General features: G+C 43.2%; 1 protein-coding gene and 1 long non-coding RNA gene across 3 annotated transcripts in view; one reads left to right on the forward strand and one right to left on the reverse strand.

The window, feature by feature from the left end:
• Nucleotides 1–621: 621 nt before the first annotated feature.
• Nucleotides 622–7,416, reverse strand: LOC104311726 (L-lactate dehydrogenase A chain). 2 transcript variants are annotated; one of them, XM_069803705.1, is made up of 8 exons: nt 7,264–7,416; nt 5,553–5,687; nt 4,696–4,813; nt 3,777–3,950; nt 3,132–3,305; nt 2,165–2,282; nt 1,625–1,748; nt 622–1,439 (listed from the first exon to the last, which is right to left on the reverse strand). In XM_069803705.1, the coding sequence occupies exons 2-8, from the start codon at nt 5,676–5,678 to the stop codon at nt 1,275–1,277; spliced, it is 999 nt and encodes a 332-aa protein (XP_069659806.1). In that variant the 5' UTR covers nt 5,679–5,687; nt 7,264–7,416; the 3' UTR covers nt 622–1,274. The 2 variants fall into 2 exon arrangements, with proteins under 2 accessions (XP_069659806.1, XP_069659807.1); XM_069803706.1 differs by having other exon boundaries at nt 5,553–5,684; nt 7,264–7,352.
• Nucleotides 7,417–7,424: 8 nt separating this feature from the next.
• The window catches only part of LOC138689267 (uncharacterized), a 44,517-nt gene continuing 39,245 nt past the window's right edge, over nt 7,425–12,696 (forward strand). The window contains exon 1 of the long non-coding RNA XR_011328104.1: nt 7,425–7,700. This is a non-coding gene — a long non-coding RNA (uncharacterized lncRNA). The remainder of the gene's footprint in view (nt 7,701–12,696) is intronic.

The following is a 12,696-nucleotide window of genomic DNA, read 5'->3' on the forward strand; positions in this document are numbered from 1 at the left end:
CTGGACTTAATCTGGTGATCAGTTTCTGTGTTAAGCTACATACTGTGTCCTAATGTTAGAAAAAGCTAAGAATAAGACCTTTCCCTTGTCATTGTAATGAGGTATATTGTTTTAAAATATTAATGACAGAAGATAGTTCTTCCTTATCTAACTTGCTTTGAGGAGTAACTTTGGTCACTGTTTCTATGTGTGGCTGCTATTCCAGAGGAGATGCTTTTCTGTGCTTAGCAGCAAGTTGACTTTTTATGGATATCAAGTACTTGGATGTGGAAAGATTTCTTCCTACATGCATTTTTGTGTGTACAGGTAAGGAAGACACTTCCCTTTGTTGCATTGTTTCTACACTCCAGCAATGGCAATAGAGCCTGTTTCTCTGCATTAATAGGGGCATCAAGCTTAACTTCTGAGTACTTAAATACTTCTGTTTTTTCATTCCTCCCTTGAGACTGTATACTACATAAATATCTGGGGCCTATAACAGAGTAGCTGCACACATAACCTTATTACACAGGTGAGGTGTGAGTTAGTGTGACTGAAGAAATTATTGTTTGATTTAGATGGGTGCATGTGGAGCTGCATTTTAGAGAGAAAGCCCTATAAAGAAAAACAAGGAGAAAGGAGTAACAGTTTGTGGTTTATTTGGTGTTGGAGCTGGTACTACAGTTGGACAGTCACTGTCTTGTATACAGAAACCTTAATGTTTTTTTAAACATGCTCAGGAGACAAACTCACACCTAGGCTGATATAGTACACAAAAATAAGGTTCTCTAAAAAAAACAAACAACTGTATACACAAAAATTCTAAAGCACTGTTAGGAAAATACATTTGGACCTACCAACAGTGAAATATTTAAGCTATTCAGCCAGCAGAGAAGGTTGGTCAATTGGCTTGACAATCCTTTAACTGCAAGAAAATAGTCTTTGGTTTCACATTTTGTAATAATTAGTTACTTATTGTTCTGAACCAACATTAAACAAGATGAGGAAAAGGCAAAGGGTTTTCTAGGCAGTGCTGCTTTGAGTGCTGGATTTCAGTCACATCACTGTACAAGACTAAGTTATCTAGCTCTGGCTAAGAACATGGGTGTTTGAACAGGGAAAACCCTAGAATAGTCTCTTAATGCTATCTTCAGGAAACTCATTTGTTCAGATTTGAGCTTTTGTGTGTTCTAGTTGAGATACGTACATTGAAAGATTTGACCTACTTGGAAAGAGCAATGTAAGACAAACCACTAAACCCGTTAAACTGCAAAGAGTGAACTATTTGAGCAGATTTAAAATTGTAGTTCCTTCTGGATCCCCCAAAGTGTATCTGCACTCTTCCTTAATTTGTCCTCTTCTTCAGGTTTTAGGATCATCTTCACTACATCAGTAATGCCACTATTGCCCAGTACACAAGGAACACTTAGGAACACATCTTCTTTTATTCCATGCATGCCCTGAAAAGTAGGTAAGGGGATAGTTAGGCTAGAATTCGTGTATGTCTGTATTTTATAGAATATCCTATTGGGAACACTCAACTAAATTTAGTTGAAGTTAAACTAGAAAGTTATCACTGCTCTTCAGCATTCCCAAGGTTTTTAGTTTTCAGTAGGACAAAAGTTAGCAAAAAGGGGCTGCTTACCTTAACAATTGTAGAGATCGGGTGCACTCTCCTCAAATTCTTCATAATAGTTTCAGCTAGATCTGCCACAGAAAGGCCAATAGCCCATGATGTGTACCCCTTCAGTTTGATGACCTCATAGGCACTGCAGAGACAAAGTTACTCATTAAAAAAACGAAGTATCAACTGAAATATTTAAAGTTTGTAAGAAGGGCTTTTGGAGGTGCCTTCATCAATTTGGAGACATCAGAAGCTTGACTGATTTGCTGACAGGACTGAAATGAACTCAGCAGTGAAGAATTCTATTTCCATTTTACACTACTCCCCACAGTCATACTGGAAAGTTGGAAGTTAAAGCACTTTCGTAATTTAAAGTTCACTAACCATGAAAAACTAACTCTGCCAAATCTACATTATTCCTTAAAATATTATTTGAAGTTCTATGATGTCTGCATCTTGACATTTGTTTTGGGCTATGGTATTATGAAACCAGGTACTGCAGTTCAGAGGCACTACAGCTCTTGCAGGAAGAAAAAAAAAAAGTAAAAAATCAGTATTTACCTGTCCACCACCTGCTTATGGACATCCTTCCAGTGTTCCTTGTCTGCATCAGTTCCCAAGTCTGGATGAAGAGCCTTCAGGGAGACGCCAGCAACATTCACTCCACTCCAGACAGGTACTGAGAGTTGCACATAGATTAATTATCTCACAAGAAAACTTAGTTTTGTCCTCCTCAAATTAACAGTTAACAGAAGATATAGTTGGATTAATCTGCAACACACATGTCACTATGATTTAGATAGGACTTTAAATATAGTATGACCTATGAGACCAATCTAAATTGCAGGCCGAGAACCTAGGAGCATAGGAACATCTTTCTTTATACAGGATGTCACAACATTTGACTATACCTTTACTAAAGCAAAACACTGAGACAACATGAACTAAGATGACAGTAACTCTGTATTTTGCAAAGGTTGCTCAAAATAAGAATTTACTCCAAATCAGTCCTCCTGAGTGTCAGGAAGCAGACAGTACTGCTCTGGTGCTGCTAGAGAAAGTACAGGTTAAGTAAGGAGAAAGTTGCTTTCTCCTGTCCTCTAGACTTCCCTCTGCACTTCAATTTCTATATATAGATCTTGAAGTAATCAAGAGATGCCAGTAAAGACAACTGAGTGACTACCAGTAGGTATAGTGCAGATTTTTGGGAGTCCCTTGCAGAGAACTTAACCCTCTTGCTGCTTCAGTTTGGTTTTTTTTGGAGAGTTATGGAAACAACTTAGCCGAGAAATTTTTAGCCTCCTCAGGTTACAGTAATGACCTTTTCCAAGCAGAGTAACTCAGGTCAAATATAGATCATCTAAGGTTTCTCTGTGCAGCAGACGACTTAAAGGAGGACTTGCACTCTTAAGGTGCTTGCAGTGCAAAGGTTTTTGAGCAAGGTTTTGCTATAGCTTTTGGAGATTTTTCTTGCAAACAAACTATCAGAAAAAGTTCTGTGTAACAGCCAGCTAGATTTCACCCTTACCACTGGAATCTCCATGCTCTCCAACAATCCATCCATGGCAGCTCAGAGGGTGGATGCCCAGTCTTTCTCCCATGAGGTGGCGGAAACGGGCAGAGTCCAGATTGCAGCCACTACCAATAACGCGGTGTTTAGGAAAACCACTGATCTTCCAGGCCACATAGGTCAAAATATCCACTGTAAGTAGAACAGGGAGGATAACAAGTGCCACTTGTGAGCAGTTTGATAACTACAATAGTATCTTCCGTTCATCTGTAAGGATTTTATCTGCACACTAGTTATGTGGAATAGAGAATAAAGTAATGCCCATCACCAGGCCCTGCAGTGGACTAACAAAATGACTGTTTTAAAGGCAGAACTGAGAGGCTGTTTCTGCTACGCATGCAATTATCAGTGCCCCTTCCTGTGTCCTATGCTAAAGATTACTTAAAAGGCAACTGAATACCCAAGTTGGAGGCAATTTGGTTTATTTCTCAGAGGACCAGCTTGCTGAGTGTGAAAAGGGAAGATGACACTTCTTGCTATGTGGTTGTGTGGCGTGTTTTCTAAAAGCCTATGCTTGGTCATATTAGTACACTAATGCCACCTTACTGAAGAAAACACTGTTCTCTAAGCCAAATCCTCTTGTTAAGGCAACACAAGACAAACCTGGGTTTGAGACAATAAGCAGCTTGCAGTCAGGACTGTATTTAACAACATTGGGAATGATGAATTTGAAGATATTCACGTTGCGCTGGACCAAGTTAAGGCGGCTCTCTCCTTCTTGCTGACGGGCACCAGCAGTGACAATGACCAGCTTTGAGTGTGCAGTGACACTGTAATCTGCAAACAAAAAGCTGTGTCAAATATGACCTCTTTTTACACGGTTCAGGAGTTCTCAGTTCCTTTCAGTATTGATATCTATAATTCTCAAGTTGGAGGGTGCTGAAATTCTCCTGGTAATTGTTACCCTAGACTTTGCTTCTTTAGAAAGTTAAGGGTTTTTTTTTAAGACTGTGGTTCATTGCCACAAGTGGCAATCTTGAGGGCATGTCAGAATTTTAACATCTAGAATTGGGCAATGGTATTACATACTTCTCAGGCACAGATGGGTATGGGGTAGCTGTCGGTATGGCATCCAGTGCCAGTGCTCTGTAGAAAAGGAAGAAAGCTCTGCCTTCATAACCTACTATCTGTGGCCACTGGAGCTGCACATTAACTAAGGTATGAGATGACTAGCATTTGCCCTAGCCAGGTTGCCACTAAACATAAAGCTGTCAGATATTTATAGCCAAGAAGCAGTAACACATTCCAGGCTAACTGGCTGTGAAATGAAATTCTCAAAGGTGCAGGAGTACTTGAGAAATTCTTCTTTCTATACTAACCGATGAACTCTGGAACAGAGGATTCCTAGTTGGACTGGCCTTAACAAGGTATATGAAACAATGTCAGCTGAGCAGAAGGGAAGTGAGCTTTCCTCCTAACAATTAGGACGACAGGCTAAGTGCTAGACTTGGATGACCAGTTTGAGATCTGAAGTGGCTATCTCCATTTGGAAACAACAAGCACATTAGAGCCAACTACTTGCCTTTGCCAGAGACGATCTTTGGTGTTCTAAGGAAGAGGCTGCCATGCTGGAGATCTAGCATCTCTCCTCTGAGCTTGTCTTCCACAACATCAACAAGGGCAAGTTCATCAGCTAAGTCCTACAAGAGACCAAGATTAAATAGTAAGTTTATTGCCTCTTTGCTCAAAGTATCCGATTTGTGAAGTTACAAGTGTTTTTAAAGCAGTGATCTATTTAAGCAATTTTGCTTATCTGTATCACTTTACTTGTTCCCAAGCAGAGTACTTAAATTAAGTCTTCATGATATCTACTTTGAGTTAGTTTTGTACTTTTCATATCCACGTTCTGTGTGGAATAGTTGTACAATTTAGCATAACAATGATAAAGAATAATTTAATAACTGTTCATAAACAACCTATTTTACAGTTACAAAAAGCAAGCCTTTTTGTAAACACAGCATTTTCAATATAATAATGCAATGCAGAGGACAAGTCATTCAGAGTGTCTAGGACCACTTTTTCCAGTCCACACTGCAAAGAAGTATTCCACCACACTCTCTGCTTCAGACAAAGTGATGCCTCAGTTCTGAGAAGGGATTCTGGAAGTCATTCAAAGGTAAATGCAGCTCTCAAGTCAAAATGATACACAGAGCATGTTCTGTCTGATACTGGGATAAACTTGGTTTACAAGAACTACAGCTATTTATTCTCTTGCTTGAAGACTGCTGCTTCACTTCAGGCCCAAATAAAAGAATGGAAAACCAAAAGTTCATCTTGTGTGCTAGCTCAATTAGTCTAATAAGGGAGATTATTTTTTGTCCCTCTTTTAGGCCTCAAGTAGTCACAACTGTGCTGCTTCATCCCAAGCGTGACACTTACCTTCATCAGGATGCTGATAGCACAGGCCATTCCAACTGCACCCACACCAACCACACTGATCTTATTGTGGGCATGACTCTGCTCCTGTTTGTGAACATTGTGGATGAGCTGATCCTTGACAGACATGGTGCACTGCTGCAAGGAAAGCAACAGATTATTTCTCCAGGCTTTGGAGCTTTTACTAACACCAGAATATTTGTATCAAGCAAGACTGACTTTATTCCAGGACAATAAGAAAAGGGATCTAAATCACATGCCTAAAACATCTGGCAGTACTGCCTGTATGCAGCAAAATAATTAAAAAAAATGAATTATCGATGACAATGCACTGTTTAAGCTTGCTATAGCTTTCCCTCAAATACAGCCTGAGAACCGTTGATTATATAGCTGGGTGGCACTCCAGCAGCATTAGTAGAATGTTCTAAATGACCATCCATATTAGATTTAGGTAAAGGACGCCATTTTAGTACTTCTAAGCACAGCATGATCTGGCAATCTCCATTCTACTGCCCTGAAAAACTGGTACTCCATGCCCTGAAGCCTTTCCAGAGCTGAAGTTGTACAACACTTAGGGAAGCCCTTCTTAAGCACAGTGTGTGATCCTCAAAGTCGACTTTATGGATTTGTTTTAAAGTGAAACTGCATAGTTTTGAATTAAGATGTCTAGAGTCTGGTGTTACCACCTCTCCTGCCCTCACTTTTTTTAGCTACTAGCTACACGGCAGCCTGGTTATATGGCTTCTGATCTGACAGCCACAGGTGTACTGAAATGCCACGATGATGATGGAGTATGGTGCTTTCACCCCAGTGTCCCTGCAGAAGCCAACGCCATGCTTTCCCAGGTGGTGCTGCACACTTCTGCCTTGCCTGAAGAGCCCGAGGCAGGGGCAGCCTTGCAGGTGGATGCAAGTATAGACACAACATGATTTTAAAGTTAGTGCTAAACAGGCCGCAACTGGTTCAGAGCAGGAAAGGCCAGGCAGCGTTGGCAGAGCACATAAGGGCTGCGAGGTTGGGAGGGGAGGAGGGACAGGAAGCCAGCAGCACCCATATTTAGAAAAAGTTAACCAAGATATGTCAGTCTTCACTCGCAGTAGTCTCCTAAGTGTGGCCCAGTATAGTGCACGCTCTTTCCATGTGCCAAGTTCTCCCTTTGCACTATAAGCGCTTCAATGCGCCGGGCTGGTGAGGGGCACCCACTCCAGCATTTCTCAGTCACCCTCAAAATTTTTGTTTTCAGAGTGCTATTCCCCAGGTTAGGGGGAAGCCAGCAGCCGGGGAGGTATATTAAATGCTCTCTTTCCAAACGCAGCCCTGAGCCCATCCTCACAGCCCTTTGCAGGGTCACCCCCAGCACCCTTCCCAACAGGCAGCTCCCTGGGGCCACCTCAATTCACACAGGCTTCAAGTCGGCGGGGGGGAGGGAGGAAGCACGCAGGAGTCTCAAGGAGGATGAAGGGGGGTTGTGAGGAAATCACGCCGGTTGCACACGGCGGCCGAGCAGGGCGCGGTGCCTCTCCACACCGCGCCCAACGCGGTGGCGGGCTCAAGTCCAGCGCCCGGCAGCTCCTCGACCCAGGCGGGGGGGACTCGGCCGAGCGGGCGGCGCCGAGCGGACGGTAGTGCGCTAGACCCGGGGCCGGTGGCCAGCGACGCCCCCCCCTCCTCCCTCCCTCCCTCCCTCCTTCCCCCAACCCGCGAAGGCACCTACCGAGCGTCCTCAAGCAAGCGCGGCGACGGCTGTAACGGCGGGGAGGGGAGGCGGCCTCCGCCTTAAGTAGGGGCCGGGCGGCTGACGTGAGGCGGGCGGGTCGCCACGGTGGAGGACGTGCCCGCCGACACGTCGGGGTGGAGAGGAGGGGGAAGTTGTACCGGGCCGGTGCGGGAGGAGGGAAAGTGGGGGGGGGGAAGCGGACGGTTGACGGCCGTTCTGGAACGCTCGGCCCGTAACGGTCGGCAGCGTGAGGGAAGCTGAGGCGGGCGAAGAGGAGCTCAGCGCCGGCCCCGCAGCCCTTCTGGGGGCTGTTGAGCGGGCTCGTCTCAAGCCTGAGGCGGAGGAGGGTGGTGAAGCGGAGTCCTGGCAGGGGGAGAGTCGTGTCGTCGGGGAAAATTTCCCTCATTTTGTTAATAACCGGGATGGGTGAAGGGGTAAGGAAGATGCCCAGTGCATGCACAGCTGGCAAACGGTGCCGGCGCTGGAGAGTAGAGGGGAGCTGAAGCTGTTCCTGCCCTCGTTTGCAGGCCGCACCGTCGCCGCCCGGGCAGTGCCCCCCCCGCCGCGGCCAGCCCCGCCGCTCGCAGCCAGCGCCGTGCTCCTCCTCATCACCGGCACAAGGCGTTCGGGTTTAGGGCCGTAGTTCCAGATGGAGCCTCTTGCCTGGTGGCTAGAAACCCGCTTCTAATTTCCATCTAAATCTATAGGTATTTGGGGTTTTTTTGTTACAGACATCCTTCTCTGTCGTTTACTTCCCCTTTCCGTGTACTTACATACCCAGTTCCCACTCATCTGTTGTTTTGTTAGGTTACATAAGCTAAACCTTTTCTGTCTTGCGTGTTGCAAGCTGTGCTCTGGTCATTGGGACGTCCTTTCTGCAGGACTCTTTCAGTTTGAATGCTTTTCTCTTGAGAGAGGCTGCCTTATGGAGCATTTTAGACATCACTCAGCAATGCCTCAAACTGGAACACTGATGTTTTCCTGTCCTTACTGGAAATACCATGATGGGACTCACACTTGTCTTTTTCACAGTCACGCCATGCTGTCAGCTCCCTATCACCCTGTGGTTGGTTAGTAAAGCCAAGTCCTTCTCCTCTTTGCTTATTTCTTGTTAGGATACCAACAAAGAGCAAAATATATCTTTATTATTTCCTGGATGCCTGAAGTTTCAATTTTATACTACACTACAGGGTTGTCCCACAAAACTGGCTTTTAGTAAACCCATGCTACCTTTTATCCCTTTATTCATTGAATTTCATGTTTGTAGTTAAACTTGCCTTAGCAAGTTTTCCAGAAGAACTGCACGGACATCAAAAGCACAGGCCCAAACGTCTTCCACCATGGCTCACTTTAAATACTTGCCGTACTCTGGTCCTGTGGCAATGCCTCCAAGTCAGTAAATTTACTTAAAATCTTTGCACCTGGATTTGTGGTTTACTGTACCTCGGGATTCTGGGACTCAGAATGTCTGGTTCCTCCAGTAGACTCTCTTGAGTTTTGCTTGCCAGCTGGCTGTGTTCTTTTACTATCTTGTATCCATTTCTCCCTTCTACCCCTCTTCTTAGGCATCCTGTCTTTACCCCATGGATTAACATGTTCATCCTTAATGAAAATCACGGAAGCATTAATTTAATCTTGTGTGAGTAGCTGGGTTACCTTTATTTTCCCGTTCTTGTTTTACAGTGATCCTTTTTTCTTCTTCTTTTTTTTTTATTATTATTTCTTGTAGCTATAGTACCTTTGTGATGTTTGTCTTAGTTTCCTTTTGGGATTCAGACTCTGGCTGATTTTTGGCAATATCTATTTGCAGCTCTTAGAATGTACTTGACTTCCTTTTTGAGGTGCTTATCTTGCTATGGCAGAAGGTCTTCCTTACTGATCAACCCCTTTGTCTTCCTCTACCCATACCAGCCTTTCCATCTCTGTTTTGTCTGGGGTGCTTTTTCTGTCTTCTAAAGTCACTTTATATAGTTTACCTCTTTAGTCACTAGAGTCAGCCAAGGTACAAATGAGGAGGTTGTCATGGAGGTCCTGATCTCTCCACAACCTCATCCCACTCACAGTGCATGCAAGCATAAAACATGGCCTTTGGTCACGCTAGACCAGAGCAGATGGTGTGAAGATGGGTATATCTCGTCACACCCAAGGCTTGTACTCATCTGCTAAACTCTGCTTTACAGCTGAAGGAATTTTCTACTGCTGTTCAAGGCATGCTAATGCCTTGTCACAGACCATCCCAGTGACAATTCCCTTCTGCTGTAGTGATCTGACAGGAACACTAGCCCAAAGCCTCATCATTTCTTTGACAGTCCATTAGCAAAACAAAAGAAACAAAAAACACAGGTGAGAAACATCTGAAAATGCTTGAAACATAGAATAAGGGGATTTGCATGAAACAAGCCAGAAAAATACAAAATTTTGGTTCTTATTATAAAGACCTGCACTTCTACCTAAGGAGGTTAAATATAATGACCTATCTGTTGCAAAACTAGATGTGCTTTGTTCCTTGCTGCTGCTTGAGGAATGAGTGATGCTTGTGAGATGTGTCATGTCAGAGGAGACTGGTTGCTAAGGAAGGGAAAGTGCGGGTAGATGCTGAGTAGGCCTAATGCTGCATGAATGCAGAATAAAAGGAAACCATATAATGTAGTTCTGTCCTTCTGCATTATGCTGGGTTCGCTGAGCATCTTGTTCTACCAGAAGTCTCAAGGATGGATTAGGAAGTTTAGTTCTGCATCCCAGGAATTTACAGTGGCTTTATATGAATGGGACTAAACATCTCATCCAGAGTTTGGGTTCCAGACATCTGGCAAGACAGAACATGAACATTTGACAGGAATGAAGAAGAAATATTTTCTCCCTATAAAAAATTTTACTTCTGAAGAGTTTATATGTAAGATAAGAGGCTTCTAAGACAAGACTGGCTGGACAGGTTAATGTGCATTTTAAAAATATGTAACTAATGTAGACCAAGTGGTATTTTACTACTGTCACGGTGAGACCAAAGCTCCTAAGAGAAGAATGTTGGTATTATAAGATTGTTCTTACCCTGTGGCTCAGGCAAAATAAACTTGCTTGTTACTGAGAACAGAACCGAGACCAAATCTCTGTTGTTTGTAACATAAGGCATCAGGTTGTCCTTAGCTGTCTGGTGCCTATTCAGATACCGGAGGTCCTACCTTTAGTAGAGTAGGCCAAAGCAAGCTAACTAGGATGTTTCAAAACCATCCTGGTCCCAACATGTCCTTGATGATGATAAGCAGATCAAGAAGCCTTGTTTTGTTAAAAAATAGCATTAGCTTTTAATATGCCAGTGTTAATTCACCTGGGTTACAAAACTAAGAAGGCTGCGACTGCCAAATTTTTCCTTTTATGTGTCCTTTGTGATCTTAGTAGCAGCAGCAAATGCTCTGGAGGAAAGCAGTCATCTGGCGTGATTGACATTGATTTTCTGCCTCGGAGAGCTTAAATTGGAGAAGGCTCAGATCAACACAAACAGAACGGGGTGAGCAAATTAAGGGCATTTTTCTTGCACTTGGAAAATGGAGGCCAGGTCTGGTTTGATTTCTTTTAAGTGATTGACTTCAATTGTAAGGATGGGGCCAGCTTTCCTCACTTGTGTGCATAAGGAGTTTTATTCTTCCTGTTCTTTTTCTGCTGCTGCCTTTCATCGCAGTAGCAGGAGGTGGTGCTGATAGAGTGATGGGAATGTTTGAAATGTGACAGGGTCTCTCTGGGGAAGCTTGGCCCTTCCTCAGCCTGCTTGCCCTCTTTGCCATACTAGATTTCACAGATTAAATATAAAAAATAAAGCAATAGAAGTTGCTGAATGTGGATATATATTTTTATTCTAGGAGTTACAGGTGGAGCCTTTCCACTGTCCTCAGGTGGCATTTAATCAGGCTTTGGTCAATAACGGAAGGAAATAATGCCGCATTCTTATTAAACAATGTGTTTGTCTTTAAACTATGAGATACCGATTAAACCTTTATCACAAAAATAAAGTCCAGAGACAGTTATACAAGGTGAGTTCAATGTGTGCATCTCACTATTTTCAATAAAACATTTACAAAGTGTTAGTAAATTTCTCTCCATTTTGCTAATATGCAAGAAGTTTTACATGGTGATATTTAATTTCTACACTTGCCATTTGCTCAGGTCCTGGCTCATGACAGACTAAGTCAAATCTGACAGTGCTGCTAGGGTGAATAATGACACCAAACCATGACCTGCACATATTTGCTGTATGAGCTACAGTTCAGCTGGGAGGTTAGCAGTAACCCAAAGCCACCGTTGATGCTGACCAGCCCTGGAAGGGTCAGTGGAATCTCTCTGCTCTACCTGAGATTTGAGGTCTAATTTGGCCCTAAAAATCGTAAGTGTTATTCCCAGCATGATCAGTCCTGCTTTTGCTCTGACATCACCAAGGGCTTTGCTTTCATATAAAGTCAGTGTGTGAGGGAAAGACTTGGCACTAGACATAGCTACATCATGTTCCAGTCCTGTCTTTCCTTTTGATTTATTCTGAGGCCTGAAAAACTTCTTCCAGCTTTAATGGCTTCATTTCTCCTTTGTAAAATGGGGAGGGTCTTTATCTACCAACCTGATGGTGGTACTGTAGGGATTAGTTAATTATGAAACACTTCAGCTTTGTAAAGCAAAATGAAAATGATGGAGGTTCTTTACCTAAATCAGAGAGGCCTGGACCCCAAAATGCAGTAGCTTGGCACCAGAAGTTTGGTATACTCTGCTAATTTGTCAACATCAGAAAAGCTCCCAGAGCCAGAATTCTTGCAATTTCAAAATACTTATCAGGATAAGATACAGGAAGTTGGTTCATACTCTATAAAAATCTGTATTTTGTGTTCTTCAAATTTGGACAGTATAGCCACATCAAACCATTTGAACTGATCTCCTAAGAAAACTGGAAGCTAAAAGATGAGTTTCACCTCGGCTTGCACTAAGAGGTGTCTCTGCACGTAACTGATTAGCCATGGTCATACACCTCCAGGTCCCTCTCTTTGGCTGCTTCCGTGCATGTGTGTTATGGTAAGGACGCTGGTATTACAAAGTTCCAGTGCTTTTGCTGCTTCACACCCTTTTTCTTTGCATTGTCATGGGGGTGGGGCAGGGCTAGCTGATGCAATTCTCATTTCTGGGTATCTATACATATGTTTCTACAACCCATTTTTAAATGTGCACCAGGGTAATATATATGGAGGCCTGTGTAAGTAACTGTCAATTTCTGAAGATCCCAGACTTCCACAATGCCCTTTTGTCAGGTGTATGTTTTTGGTTGCAAACTGTTTTCTAGCTGACATGTTTCAATACGCAGAACTTCCAACTTACACCAATTTTTCTTTTCCCCTTAAAAGGTTGGTTATGTTTGCAAGTACAATGGCAATGGATTATGCATTCAGTATAAAGCTA

The sequence above is a fragment of the Haliaeetus albicilla genome, chromosome 16, assembly GCF_947461875.1.
Source record: "Haliaeetus albicilla chromosome 16, bHalAlb1.1, whole genome shotgun sequence".
NCBI classification, from domain to species: domain Eukaryota; kingdom Metazoa; phylum Chordata; class Aves; order Accipitriformes; family Accipitridae; genus Haliaeetus; species Haliaeetus albicilla.